Source organism: Carcharodon carcharias, chromosome X (assembly GCF_017639515.1).
Source record: "Carcharodon carcharias isolate sCarCar2 chromosome X, sCarCar2.pri, whole genome shotgun sequence".
Lineage (NCBI taxonomy): Eukaryota > Metazoa > Chordata > Chondrichthyes > Lamniformes > Lamnidae > Carcharodon > Carcharodon carcharias.
Window position 1 is genome coordinate 26,835,170 of NC_054507.1, and position 14,163 is coordinate 26,849,332.

Sequence of the window (14,163 nt, forward strand, 5' to 3'; positions counted from 1 at the left end):
TGTGTGTGTGAGTGAGGTACAAATGTGTGTGTGTGTGAGAGAGAGATACAAATGTGTGTGTGTGAGAGAGAGATATAAATGTGTGTGTGTGAGAGAGAGAGATATAAATGTGTGTGTGTGAGAGAGACAGACAAATGTGTGTGTGTGAGAGAGATACAAATGTGTGTGTGAGAGAGAGAGATACAAATGTGTGTGTGTGAGAGAGAGAAACAAATGTGTGTGTGTGTGAGAGAGAGATACAAATGTGTGTGTGTGAGAGAGAGAGATACAAGTGTGTGTGTGAGAGTGAGATACAAATGTGTGTGTGTGTGAGAGAGAGATACAAACGTGTGTGTGTGAGAGTGAGAGATACAAATGTGTGTGTGTGAGAGAGATACAAATGTGTGTTTGTGAGAGAGATACAAATGTGTGTGTGTGAGAGAGAGAGAGATACAAATGTGTGTGTGAGAGAGAGAGATACAAATGTGTGCGTGAGAGAGAGAAAGATACGAATGTGTGTGTGAGAGAGAGAGATACAAATGTGTGTGTGTGTGTGAGAGAGAGAGATACAAATGTGTGTGTGTGTGAGAGAGAGAGATACAAATGTGTGTGTGTGAGAGAGAGAGAGATACAAATGTGTGTGTGAGAGAGAGACAAATGTGTGTGTGTGTGAGAGAGACAAATGTGTGTGTGTGTGAGAGAGATACAAATGTGTGTGTGAGAGTGAGATACAAATGTGTGTGTGTGAGAGAGAGAGATACAAATGTGTGTGTGTGAGAGAGAGAGATACAAATGTGTGTGTGTGAGAGATACAAATGTGTGTGTGTGAGAGAGAGAGATACAAATGTGTGTGTGTGAGAGAGAGAGATACAAATGTGTGTGTGTGAGAGATACAAATGTGTGTGTGTGAGAGAGAGAGATACAAATGTGTGTGTGTGAGAGATACAAATGTGTGTGTGTGAGAGAGAGAGATACAAATGTGTGTGTGTGAGAGATACAAATGTGTGTGTGTGAGAGAGAGAGATACAAATGTGTGTGTGTGAGTGAGGTACAAATGTGTGTGTGTGTGAGAGAGAGATACAAATGTGTGTGTGTGAGAGAGAGATATAAATGTGTGTGTGTAAGTGAGAGAGATATAAATGTGTGTGTGTGAGAGAGACAGACAAATGTGTGTGTGTGAGATACAAATGTGTGTGTGTGAGAGAGAGATACAAATGTGTGTGTGTGAGAGAGATACAAATGTGTGTGTGTGAGATACAAGTGTGTGTGTGAGAGAGATACAAGCGTGTGTGTGAGAGAGAGAGAGAGATACAAGCGTGTGTGTGTGTGAGAGAGAGAGACAAATGTTTGTGTGAGAGAGACAAATGTGTGTGAGAGAGAGAGACAAATGTGTGTGAGAGAGAGAGAGACAAATGTGTGTGAGAGACAAATGTGTATGTGAGAGAGAGAGACAATTGTGTGTGTGTGAGAGAGAGAGATACAAACGTGTGTGTGTGAGAGAGATACAAACGTGTGTGTGAGAGAGATACAAACATGTGTGTGAGAGAGAGATACAAACATATGTGTGTGAGAGAGAGATACAAACGTGTGTGTGTGTGAGAGAAATGTGCGTGTGAGAGAGAGGGAGAGAGGGAAAGAGACAAACGTGTGTGTGTGTGACAGAGAGGGAGAGAGAGAAAGAGACAAATGTGTGTGTGAGAGAGAGAGATACAAACATGTGTGTGTGTGAGAGAGAAATGTGTGTGTTTGAGAGAGGGAGAGATAGAAAGAGACAAACGTGTGTGTGTGTGAGAGAGAGAGATACAAATATGTGTGTGTGAGAGTGGGAGATACAAATGTGAGAGCGGGAGATATTAATGTGTGTGTGTGTGTGTGTGTGTGTGAGAGAGTCAAATGTGTGTGTGTGTGTGAGAGAGATACAAATGTGAGAGCGGGAGATATAAATGTTTGTGTGTGTGTGAGAGAGAGAGAGAGGAGATAAATGTGTGCTTAAGATACAAGTGTGTGTGTGAGAGAGAGAGACAAATGTGTGTGTGTGAGAGAGAGATACAAATGTGAGAGTGGGAGATATAAATGTGTGTGTGTGACAGATACAAATGAGTGTGAGAGAGAGAGAGAAATGTTTTATGTCTTGAGTCTTTAAATTCAGAAGTTGAGTAAACTTCATGTACACTTGTTTAGTTGGTGCTCAATATCAATAACAGAGGGAGACCGACATCAGAACAAACTGATTGTTTATTGCAGAGGAAGACAGAGCACTAAGTCCTTGCATGTTTCAGCAACCACCTCCAGCTCTAGGCTCAGTTAACTAGTGGCCCACCCTGTACAGTGATTGGTCAATACTGTCACATAGTTAGTCCACTTGCATTCTCTTAAAGGTACATGGTACTCCACTTTACCACATCCCTCCCCCTTTACTTAAAAAAACTACAGCTGACAAACTGAATAACATCTGAACTATTTCCACAAATAACTATTTACAAATAGTCCTCCATTTACAAATAGAACTCTCTCAGGAGGCTTTCTCGGACGTGTTGAGCGTCTCAGTTCAGCAACCTCGGCTGGTGTTTCTGAGACCCTCCTTTTCAGGAACAGCTGTTCCGCTGGGTCCCTCAGTGGAAATTGGCCGGTTTGTCTCCCCGACCCCCTCGGGGTCCACAGGCCCTGGTGCTGCTTCCCAATCGTGTGACCCGTCCTCTACCTGTGGAGCAGTCTCAAGCGTAGATGGAGACTGCATTTCCCCTTGTGGGATTGGCGTTCTTCTGCAGAGATGATCCACGTGTTGTCTTGTTATTTGTCCGTTTACTGATACGTTATAGGAGAGAGGTCCAGTTACTGCACTCACCTCGCCTAACAGCCAATTGGGTCCATCTTCACGAGGACCCCCATCTCCCACCGTGCATGTCCTTTCACAACCACGGCCATAATGCCTGGTCTCGTGTGCCATCTTGGCTTCTCTCCGTCCTCCCCTCTAAATTCGGCTGGATAAGGGTCAGACGGGCATGGAGACGTCTCCTCATTAGTAGCTCTGCAGGGACAATGCCGGTCGTCGTGTGTGGAGCGGCCCGGTTTGCGAACAAGAACCGGGACAATCTCGTGCTGATAGAGAGATACAAACGTGTGTGTGAGAGAGAGATACAAACATATGTGTGTGAGAGAGAGATACAAACGTGTGTGCGTGAGAGAGATGTGTGTGTGAGAGAGAGGGAGAGAGGGAAAGAGACAAACGTGTGTGTGTATGACAGAGAGGGAGAGAGAGAAAGAGACAAATGTGTGTGTGAGACAGAGAGATACAAACATATGTGTGTGTGAGAGAGAAATGTGTGTGTGTGAGAGAGAGGGAGAGAGAGAAAGAGACAAATGTGTGTGTGAGACAGAGAGATACAAACATATGTGTGTGTGAGAGAGAAATGTGTGTGTGTGAGAGAGAGAGAGATAGAGACAAATGTGTGTGTGTGTGAGAGAGAGAGATACAAATGTGTGTGTGTGAGAGTGGGAGATACAAATGTGAGAGCAGGAGATATTAATGTGTGTGTGTGTGTGTGTGAGAGAGAGAGTCAAATGTGTGTGTGTGTGTGTGAAAGAGATACAAATGTGAGAGCGGGAGATATAAATGTTTGTGTGTGTGTGAGAGAGAGAGAGAGAGAGGAGATAAATGTGTGCTTAAGATACAAGTGTGTGTGTGTGAGAGAGAGAGAGACAAATGTGTGTGTGTGTGTGAGAGAGATACAAATGTGAGAGTGGGAGATATAAATGTGTGTGTGTGACACACCCATCTTACTCATCCCGGATTGAAAGGTTTGGGCTCAGCCCTGCCGCTCAATGCTGGCTGGTAGGGCGAGGTTTTGACGTGGGTAATGTCGCTAAGGGTCGTGAACCTGTGGGCCTACCCGCTGGTAAAAGCGGTCTCGTTGGCGGACACAGGGACCTTCGGCCACCCATGCGCTGCAAAACTCTGCTGCAAACGGTCTGTGGTAACAGCCGGACTTCATCCATTTGGAGTGGGGGTCAATCAGTAAAAGGAACATTGCTCCCATGACTGGGTCCCACATAATCGATGGGGAGGGACACCCATGGCCTTTCCGGCCCATCCCACGGGTGCAGTGGGGTGAACGGGGGTGGGAGAGGGAGGGGCGGGGGGGATTTTGCACCTGCTGGTATTGAGAGCAGCTTTTGACCAGGGTTTCTGTATCCAGGTCCATGCCTGGCCATCACAAGTAGCTGTGTGTGAACATCTTCATTCTGCTAATGGCCGGGTAAGCGTTATGTAGCCCGGCTAATAACAGCCTTCGCCCCCTCAGGGGGCACGATAACCCCGGCTCCCCCAGAGTAATGTGTCACCCCGGCAGGAGAGTTCATATCTGCCATCAGAATAGGGATTTCGATCCACCTGACCAACCATTCAAGACCTGCGCCCGGACGGTAGACAATAGCGGGTCCCGGTTTGTCCACTCCCGGATTTGTCGGGTCTGAGCAGGGGAGGAATCCAGAAAATTTCGCACTAGGACCAGTTCCTGGGGCATTGGAACCTCCCTGTTATTGGCCAGCAGGGGTAAGTGGCTTGGTGCATCGGTGTGTGTGATTGAACTACCCAAACGGTGAACAGAAGTGTATTCACAGGCGGCTAACACTAATGCCCACCTCTGGATGCCAGCTGATGTGTTAGGGGGCATCGCTTTATCTTCTCCAAGTAATCCTAGTCGGGGCTTGTGGTCAGTTATAATATAGAAATGGCGACCGTGAAGATATTGGTGAAACTTCCGGACGCCGGACACAGTAGATAATCCCTCTTTTTCGATTTGGGAATATCGTCACTCTGCCGCACCGAGTGTGCGAGATTTATAACCAACAGGTCGTTCGGAGCCGTCCACCACCCAATGTGGAAGGACAGTCCCAATTCCATATGGGGACCCCCAGTGAGAACCAGCGCCAGGCAGTTGTTAAAAATTAACTCCGCTTCGGGGCCAAAGTAGACCAACAAGGCCGACGATCTTAACAATCGCTTCACTTTCAGGAAGTCATCCTGGTGCGGGGCTTGCCAACTCCATTTCTGGTTCTTCTTAAGCAGACGGTACAATGGCACGCTCCAGCAACCACCTCCAGCTCTAGGCTCAGTTAACTAGTGGCCCGCCCTGTACAGTGATTGGACAATACTGTCACATGCTTAGTCCACTTGCATTCTCTTAAAGGTACATGGTACTCCACTTTATCACAAATGTGTGTGATAGAGAGAAAGATACAAATGTTTGTGTGTGAATGTGAGATACAAATATGTGTGAGAGAGACGAGCATGTGTGTATGAATGAAAGTGAGGCAAATGTGTGTGTGAGAGAGAGAGAGAGGCAAATGTGTATGAGAGAGTGACAAGTGTGTGTGTGTGTGTGTGTGTAAGGGAGAGACAAGAGTGTGTGTGTGTGTGTGTGTGTGAGGGAGAAACGTGTGTGTGTTTGTGAGGGAGAGATAAGTGTGTGTGTGTGTGTAAGGGAGAGACAAGAGTGTGTGTGTGAGAGAGAGAGAAACTTGTGCGTGTGTGTGTGAGGGAGAAACTTTGTGTGTGTGAGGGAGAGACAAGTGTGTGTGTAAGGGAGAGACAAGAGCATGTGTGTGTGTGTGATGGAGAGACAAGTGTGTGTGTGTGAGAGAGAGTAGTGTGTGTGTGAGAGAAGTATATGTGTGTGTGAGAGAAGTATATGTGTGTGTGAGAGAAGTGTGTGTGTGTGAGAGAAGTGTGTGTGTGAGAGAGAGAAGTGTATGTGTGAGAGAGAGAAGTGTGTGTGTGAGAGAGAGAAGTGTGTGTGTGAGAGAGAGAAGTGTGTGTGTGAGAGAGAGAAGTGTATGTGTGTGAGAGAGAGAGACAAATGTGTGAGAGAGAGAGACAAATGTGTGTGTGTGAGAGAGAGAGACAAGTGTGTCCGTGAGAGACAAGTGTGTCCGTGAGAGACAAGTGTGTCCTTGAGAGAGAGACAAGTGTGTCCGTGAGAGAGAGACAAGTGTGTGTGTGAGAGACAAGTGTGTGGGAGAAAGAGGTACAATTGTGTGTGGGAGAAAGAGAGAAATGTGTGTGTGTATGTGGGGGAGAGAGAGAAATGCGTGTGTGTGTGGGTTGGGGGGGAGAAAGAGGTACAATTGTGTGTGTGGGAGAAAGAGAGAAATGTGTGTGTGTGTGGGGCGGGGAGAGAGAGAGAAATGTGTGTGTGTGTGTGTGTCTGTGTGTGTGTGGGGGGGGAGAGAGAGAAATGTGTGTGTGTGTGTGTGTGTGGGGGGAGAGAGAGAAATGCGTGTGTGTATGTGTGTGGGGGGGGGAGAGAGAGAGAAATGTGTGTGTGTGTGTGTGTGGGGGGGGGCGTGGAAGAGAGGTGCAATGGTGCATGTGGGAGAAAGAGAGAGAAATATAAACGTGTCAGGGATATAAACTTGATCCTCTGACAGTGTGGCACTCCCTTGGTACTGATCCTTCAACTGTGACTCTATGTGGGGAAAGGTATCCCAGTGGTTTGGATTAATATTATTGTGCTAGTTACCCGGTAGCCTGGTTAATGATGCAAAAACATGAGATTACATCCCATTATGGCAGCTTGGGGGTGGGCTGAAATTTAATTTACAGGATGGATTGTGGAGCAAACAGCCCCTGGGTTCAGGCTCCTATGTCAGAGCCTCGTGGGAAGGGGTGGGGGGGTGGTGGGGGTCACTGCTTGTGGTGCCAATGGCCAAAGGGATCGTGGGGATTGATTGCTTGGCACTGGGTCTCAACTAGGGACCCCACTCGTGGAAGGCTGTGTGGGGAAATGGAGATCAGGGCCAAAGTAGCAACCACTGCGCGCCTCGCCACCTCCCTCCTCGCAGTTGGTGGGAGCTTGCTGTGCACAACTTGGCTATAAATAGGCACATGCTGAGGAGGTGAGATGGGGTGTGGGTGGGAGGGAGGGAGGGTGGGGGTTAGGGTTGGGGTGCTTCGGCGTAAACGCCAGTCAGTCTCTTCAGCCCTGCCCCTCCCTGACTCTCTGTCCTGTGTCCCCCTTGTGCTTGTCCTTAGGTTTTGGCCGTGAGATGTCCCGATGTGTGGCAGGGCCGCTGGAGGTGGATCGCGCGCCGGGCTTCACCACCATGAACAGAGATTTGCTGTCGCCTCGTTAGGGGGGACCTCGGAGGGCAGAGGGCACCGGCACGCCGGGGGGCTGGTTTGCCCAGCTCGGCGATGTCCTCCCCGACTTTGTCGAAGGACAGCGGGAAGGGGCTGATGGAGTTCATCGAGGGGTCGCAGGAGATTAAGCCGCTGACCTGCACCCTCTGCACCTTCATCACCGACAACCCCGAGGCCTTCCAGCAGCACCAGGACGCCCATGGCAACATGCGGCTGTACCAGGAGGTGCCCTCCTCAGTCAAGCAGGAGCCGGCGGGCGAGTGGTGGCCTCCCTACGACACAGAGGAGCCCTCGCCCTTGGCCTCGGAGGGCAGCGAGTGCCTGGGACCGCGTGGCGCCTACAGCTGGGACCTCCAGCCGGACGGGGTCAAGCCTCTGGACAGGCAGTGGAACTTCTCCGGGGCGGTGGAAGAGGAGGGCCTGGCCGACACCAGGCACAACGGTCAAGCCAAGGCCCTGGGGGCCTTTCCCTCGGGCGGGGCGGGTGGGGAGGAGCCCCTGCTCAACTACAAGGTGGTGGTGGTCGGCGAGGAGGGGGGTCAGGGCCGGAAACGGCGGGGAGCCTGTGAGCTGCAGGAGGCCCTGCCCACAGAGGAGGAGCTGACCGCCCAGCAGCAGGAGCATTTCTCCACCGTCTACCAGAGCTACGAGGGCGAGCTGGAGCCCGACTCAGAACAGGCGGGGCTGAGCGGAGAATCGTCACCAGGTTCCCGGCCGCCTCCCTCGGATACCCGGGCCTCCCAGTCCAACAAGCAGAAGTGGCAGTCCAAGCAGTACCAGTGCGACCTGTGCTCCTATGTGGCGAGGGGGAAACAGGACCTGCGTATCCACGAGAGGGAGGAGCACCTGAAAGAAGGCAGCGACGTGATCAAGTGCAGCCAGTGTAACTACACCACCAACAAGATCTCCTTCTGGCGTCAACACAAGCTGGTTCACATTAGCGCCAATGGCACCACCGGCCGCATCTACATGTGCAAGACCTGCGGCTGGAAGACCAAGTACCGGCACTCGCTGGTCAAGCACATTGCGCTGCACACCGGCAACAAGTCCTTCCAGTGTGACCAGTGCGGCTTTGCCTGTGCCCGTAAGGAGAACCTCAAACGCCACAAGCTGACCCACCTGAAGAAAGGAGTGGATGGTAAGGGGCTGATGCTCAAGTGTAACTGGTGCGAGTATGCCACCGCTCACAGCAATGCACTGAGGAGACACGCCATGACCCTGCATAACGGTACGTGTCGAGGAGCAGCAAAGCACTGGCTGGTGTCCTGTCCTGCTCACTTATCCCTCTCTCTCTCTCTCCCTCGCTCCTTTTCTCTCTCTCTCTCTTCCTCTTTAGCTCTTGCTCCTTTTCTCTGTCTCTCTCTCTCCCTCGCTCCTTTTCTCTCTCTCTCTCTTCCTCTTTAGCTCTCCCTCTTTTCTCTCTCTCTCTCTTCCTCTTTAGCTCTCGCTCCTTTCCCCTCTCACTCCTATCCACTCTCTCTCGCTCCTTTTCTCTCTCTCTCTCTCTCTCCCTCGCTCCTTTTCTCTCTCTCTCTCTTCCTCTTTAGCTCTCGCTCCTTTTCTCTCTCTCTCTCTTCTTCTTTAGCTCTCACTCCTTTCCCCTCTCTCTCACTCCTATCCACTCTCTCTCACTCTTTTTCTCTCTCTTTCTATCTCTTCCTCTTTAGCTCTCGCTCCTTTTCTCTCTCTCTCTCTCTCACTCCTTTCCCCTCTTTCTCACTCCTATCCACTATCTCTCACTCCTTCTTTCACCCCATTTTTCTCTCTCTCACTCCTCTTTTCTCCCCCTCACCAGTTAGATCTCTCTCGACCCTTGTCCTTTCTCTGGCCCCTTTACTCGTTCGCTCCTTTTCTTTCTCTCACTACTTTTCTCTATCTCTGGTTCCTTTTCTCTCTCCTTCTCTCCTTTTTTCTCTCTCGCTCTCCTTTTTTCTCTTTCTCGCCCCTTTTCTCTCTCTGTCTCGCCCCATTTTTCTCCTCACTCCTCTTTGCTCCCCCTCACCAGTTATCTCTCTCTCTCTCGTTCCTTTGCTTTCTCACTCCTTTTCCTCTCTCTGGCCCCTTTACTCTTTCACTCTCGCTTGCTCCTTTTCTCTTTCTTGCCCCTTTTCTCTCTCTGTCACGCTCCATTTTTCCCTCCCTCACTCCTCTTTTCTCCACCTCACTGATTATCTCTCTCTCTCTCTTGCTCCTTCAACCCTTCTTGCTCCATTTCTCTCTCTCGCTTCTTTTCTCTCCCCCGCACTCCTTTTCTCTCTCTCGCTCCTTTTCTCTCTCTCGCTCCTTTTCTCTCTCTGCATGTTTCTTTTACACTGTTTTTCTCTCTCCCCTTTCTCTTTCTTTCTTGCTCCTTTTCTCTCTCCATTTCTCTTTCCTGCTGTTTTTCTCTCTCTCTCTTGCCCTTTCTTCTTCTCTCTCAACCCTTTTCTCTCTCTCTCGCTCGCTCCTTTTCTCTCTCTCTTGCTCCTTTACTCTCTCTTGCTCCTTTACTCTCTCTTGCTCCCTTTCTCTCTCTCTCGCTCCTTTTCTCTCTCTCTCGCTCGCTCCTGTTCTCTCTCTCTCTCTCTCTCACTCCATGTTCTCTCTCGCTCGCTCCTTTTCTCTCTCTCGGTCCTTTACTCTCTCTCTCGCTCACTCCTTTTCACTCTCACTCGCTCCTATTCTCGCTCGCACCTTTTCTCTCTCTCTCGCTCGCTCCTTTTCTCTTTCTCTCTCTCGGTCCTTTACTCTGTCTCTCGCTCACTCCTTTTCTCTCTCTCTCTCTCGCTCCTTTTCTCTCTCTCACTCCTTTTCACTCTCCCTCGCTCCTTTTCTTGCTCGCACCTTTTCTCTCTCTCTCGCTCCTTTTCTCTTTCTCTCGCTCCTTTTCTCTCGCTCGCTCGCTCCTTTTCTCTCTCGCTCGCTCCTTTTCTTTCTCACTCGCTCCTTTTATCTCTCCCGCTCGCTCCTTTTCTCTCCCGCTCGCTCCTTTTCTCTCCCGCTCCCTCCTTTTCTCTCTCTCTCGCTCCTTTTCTCTCTCTCTCTCGCTCCTTTTCTCTCTCGCTTGCTCCTTTTTCTCTCACTCCTTTTCTCTCTCGTTCGCTCCTTTTCTCTCCCTCTCGCTCCTTTTCTCTCTCTCTCGCTCGCTCCTTTTCTCTCTCTCTCTCTTGCTCCTTTTCACTCTCCCTCGCTCCTTTTCTCACTCGCTCGCGCCTTTTCTCTCGCTCGCTCGCACCTTTTCTCTCTTGCTTGCTCCTTTTCTCTCTCTCTCGCTCGCTCTTTTTCTCTCTCTCTCTCGCTCCATTCCTCTCTCTCTCGCTCCTTTTCCCTCTCGCTCGCTCCTGTTCACTCCCACTCATTCTTGTTCTCTCTCGCTCACTCCTTTTCTCTCTCTCTCTCACTCAATCCTTTTCTCTCTCGCTCGCTCCATTTCTCTCTCTCTCGCTAGCTCCTTTTCTCTCTCTCTCTCTCTCGCTTCTGTTCTCTCTCTCTCTCTCTCGCTTCTGTTCTCTCTCTCTCTCTCTCTCGCTCCTGTTCTCTCTCACTCGCTCCCTTTCTGTCTCTCTCGCTCCTTTTCTCTCTCTCTCGCTCCTTTTCTCTCTCTCGATCCTTTTCTCTCGCTTGCTCCTTTTCTCTCTCTCTCACTCGCTCCTTTTCTCTCTCATTCACTCCTTTTCTCTCTCTCTCTCGCTCCTTTTCTCTCTCTCACGCTCGCTCCTTTTCTCTTTCTCTCGCTCGCACCTTTTCTCTCTCTCGCTCGCTCCTTTTCTCTCTCGCTCTCTCCTTTTATCTCTCTCGCTCTCTCCTTTTATCTCTCTCGCTTGCTCCTTTTCTCTCTCGCTCGCTCCTTTTCTCTCTCTCTCTCTCGCTCCATTCCTCTCTCTCTCTCTCTAGCTCCATTCCTCTCTCTCTCGCTCCTTTTCTCTCTCTCACGCTCGCTCCTTTTCTCTTTCTCTCGCTCCTTTTCCCTTTCTCTCGCTCCTTTTCTCTTTCTCTCGCTCGCACCCTTTCTCTCTCTCGCTCGCTCCTTTTCTCTCTCTCGCTTGCTCCTTTGCTCTCTCCCGCTTGCTTCCTTTCTCTTGCTCGCTCCTTTTCTCTCTCTCTTGCTCCTTTTCTCTCTCGCTCTCTCCTTTGCTCTCTCTCACTTGCTTCCTTTCTCTTGCTCGCTCCTTTTCTCTCTCTCTCGCTCCTTTTCTCTCTCAGTCTCTCCTTTTATCTCTCTTGCTCGCTCCTTTTATCTCTCATTCGCTCCTTTTCTCTCTCTCTCGCTCCTTTACTCTCTCTCTCTTGCTCCTTTTCACTCTCCCTTGCACATTTTCTCGCTCGCTCGCTCCTTTTCTCTCGCTCACTCGCGCCTTTTCTCTCTCTCGTTTTCTCTCTCTCTCTCTCGCTCCATTTCTCTCTCGCTCGCTCCTTTTCTCTCTCTCACGCTCGCTCCTTTTCTCTTTCTCTCACTCCTTTTCTCTCTTTCTCTCGCTCCTTTTCTCTCTCTCGCTCGCTCCTTTTCTCTCGCACTCTCTCACCTTTTCTCTCTCTCTAGCTCCCTTCTTTTCTTTCTCGCTCGCTCCTTTTCTCTCTCTCGCTTGCTCCTTTTCTCTCTCGCTCACTCCTTTTCTCTCTCGCTCGTTCCTTTTCTCTCTCTCTCGCTCCTTTTCTCTCTCGCTCGCTCCTTTTCTCTCTCTCTCGCTCCTTTTCTCTCTCGCTCACTCCTTTTCTTTCTCTCACTCCTTTTCCCTCTCGTTCACTCCTTTTCTCTCTCGTTCGCTCCTTTTCTCACTCTCTCTCGCTCCTTTACTCTCTCTCTCTTGCTCCTTTTCACTCTCCCTCGCTCCTTTTCTCGCTCGCTCGCGCCTTTTCTCTCGCTCGCTCCTTTTATCTCTCTCGCTCGCTCCTTTTCTCTCTCACTCGTTCCTTTTCTCTCTCGTTCGCTCATTTTCTCTCTCTCTCTCGCTCCTTTTCCCTCTCGCTCCATTCCTCCCTCTCGCTCCTTTTCTCTCTCTCTCGCTCGCGCCTTTTCTCTCTCTCACTTGCTCCTTTTCTCTCTCTCTCTCGCTCCTTTTCTCTCTCTCTCTCTCGCTCCATTCCCCTCTCTCTCTCGCTCCATTCCTCTCTCTCTCGCTCCATTCCTCTCTCTCTCACTCCTTTTCCCTCTCGTTCACTCCTTTTCTCTCTCGTTCACTCCTTTTCTCTCTCTCTCTCTCTCACTCCTTTTCTCTCTCTCTCTCGCTCCTTTTCTCTCTCTCGCTCGCGCCTTTTCTCTCTCTCACTCGCTCCTTTTCTCTCTCTCTCTCTCGCACCATTCCTCTCTCTCTTGCTCCATTCCTCTCTCTCTCTCGCTTGCTCCTTTTCACTCTCTCTTTCACTCCTTTTCTCTCTCTCATTCGCTCCTTTTCTCTCTCGCTCGCTCCTTTTCTTTCTCTCACTCCTTTTCCCTCTCGTTCACTCCTTTTCTCTCTCGTTCACTCCTTTTCTCTCTCTCTCTCACTCCTTTTCTCTCTCTCTCTCTCGCTCCTTTTCTCTCTCGCTCACTCCTTTTCTCTCTCGCTCGCTCCTTTTCTCTCTCGCTCGCTCCTTTTCTCTCTCTCTCGCTCCTTTTCTCTCTTGCTCGCTCCTTTTCTTTCTCTCACTCCTTTTCCCTCTTGTTCACTCCATTTCTCTCTCGTTCGCTCCTTTTCTCTCTCGTTCGCTCCTTTTCTCTCTCTCTCTCTCGCTCCTTTACTCTCTCTCTCTCTTGCTCCTTTTCACTCTCCCTCGCTCCTTTTCTCACTCGCTCCCTCCTTTTCTCTCGCTTGCTCGCGCCTTTTCTCTCTCTCGCTCGCGCCTTTTCTCTTTCTCACTCGCTCCTTTTCTCTCTCTCTCTCTCGCACCTTTTCTCTCTCTCTCTCTCGCTCCATTCCTCTCTCTCTCTCTCGCTCCATTCCTCTCTCTCTCACTCCTTTTCTCTCGCACTATCGCACCTTTTCTCTCTCTTTTGGTCCTTTTCTCTCTCGCTCGCTCCTGTTCTCTCTCGCTCGCTCCTGTTATCTCTTTCGCTCCTTTTCTCTCTCGCTCGCTCCTTTTCTCTCTCTCTCGCTCCTTTTCTCTCTCGCTCGCTCCTTTTCTTTCTCTCACTCCTTTTCCCTCTTGTTCACTCCATTTCTCTCTCGTTCACTCCTTTTCTCTCTCTCTCTCGCTCCTTTACTCTCTCTCTCTCTTGCTCCTTTTCACTCTCCCTCGCTCCTTTTCTCGCGCCTTTTCTCTCGCTCGCTCGCGCCTTTTCTCTCTCTCGCTGGCTCCTTTTCTCTCTCTCTCTCTTGCTCCTTTTCTCTCTTTCTCTGTCTCGCTCCTTTTCTCTCTCTCTCTCTCTTGCTCCTGTTCTCTCTTTCTCTGTCTCGCTCCTTTTCTCTTTCTCTCTCGTTCGCTCCTTTACTCTCTCTCTCTCGCTCATTTACTCTTTCTCTCTCTTGCTCCTTTTCACTCTCCCTCGCTCCTTTTCTCACTCACTCGCGCCTTTTCTCTCTCGCTCGCTCCTTTTCTCTCTCTCTCACTCCTTTTCTCTCTTGCTCACTCCTTTTCTCTCTCGCTCGCTCCTTTTCTCTCTCTCTCACTCCTTTTCTGTCTCTCTCGCTCGCTCCTTTACTCTCTCTCTCACTCCTTTTCTCTCTTGCTCACTCCTTTTCTCTCTCGCTCGCTCCTTTTCTCTCTCTCTCACTCCTTTTCTGTCTCTCTCGCTCGCTCCTTTACTCTCTCTCTCGCTCGCTCCTTTTCTCTCTCGCTCGCTCATTTTCTTTCTCTCACTCCTTTTCCCTCTCGTTCACTCCTTTTCTCTCTCATTCTCTCCTTTTCTCTCTCGTTCGCTCCTTTTCTCTCTCTCTCTCACTCCTTTTCTCTCGCTCTCTTGCTCCTTTACTCTCTCTCTCTCGCTCCTGTTCACTCTCCCTCGCTCCTTTTCTCACTCGCTCGCGCCTTTTCTCTCTCTCGCTCGCTCCTTTTCTTTTTCTCACTACTTTTCTCTCTCGTTCGCTCCTTTTCTCTCTCTCTCTCTCGCTCGCTCCTTTTCTCACTCTCTGTCGCTCGCTCCTTTT

General features: G+C 50.0%; 1 protein-coding gene across 1 annotated transcript in view; it reads left to right on the plus strand.

Annotated features, from left to right (window-relative positions):
* Positions 1–14,163, plus strand: part of LOC121273255 (RE1-silencing transcription factor-like) — a 147,957-nt gene that overhangs the window by 71,503 nt on the left and 62,291 nt on the right. The window contains exon 2 of the mRNA XM_041180285.1: positions 7,013–8,348. Coding sequence (XP_041036219.1) covers positions 7,175–8,348 — 1,174 coding nt within the window. The 5' untranslated portion in view covers positions 7,013–7,174. The remainder of the gene's footprint in view (positions 1–7,012; positions 8,349–14,163) is intronic.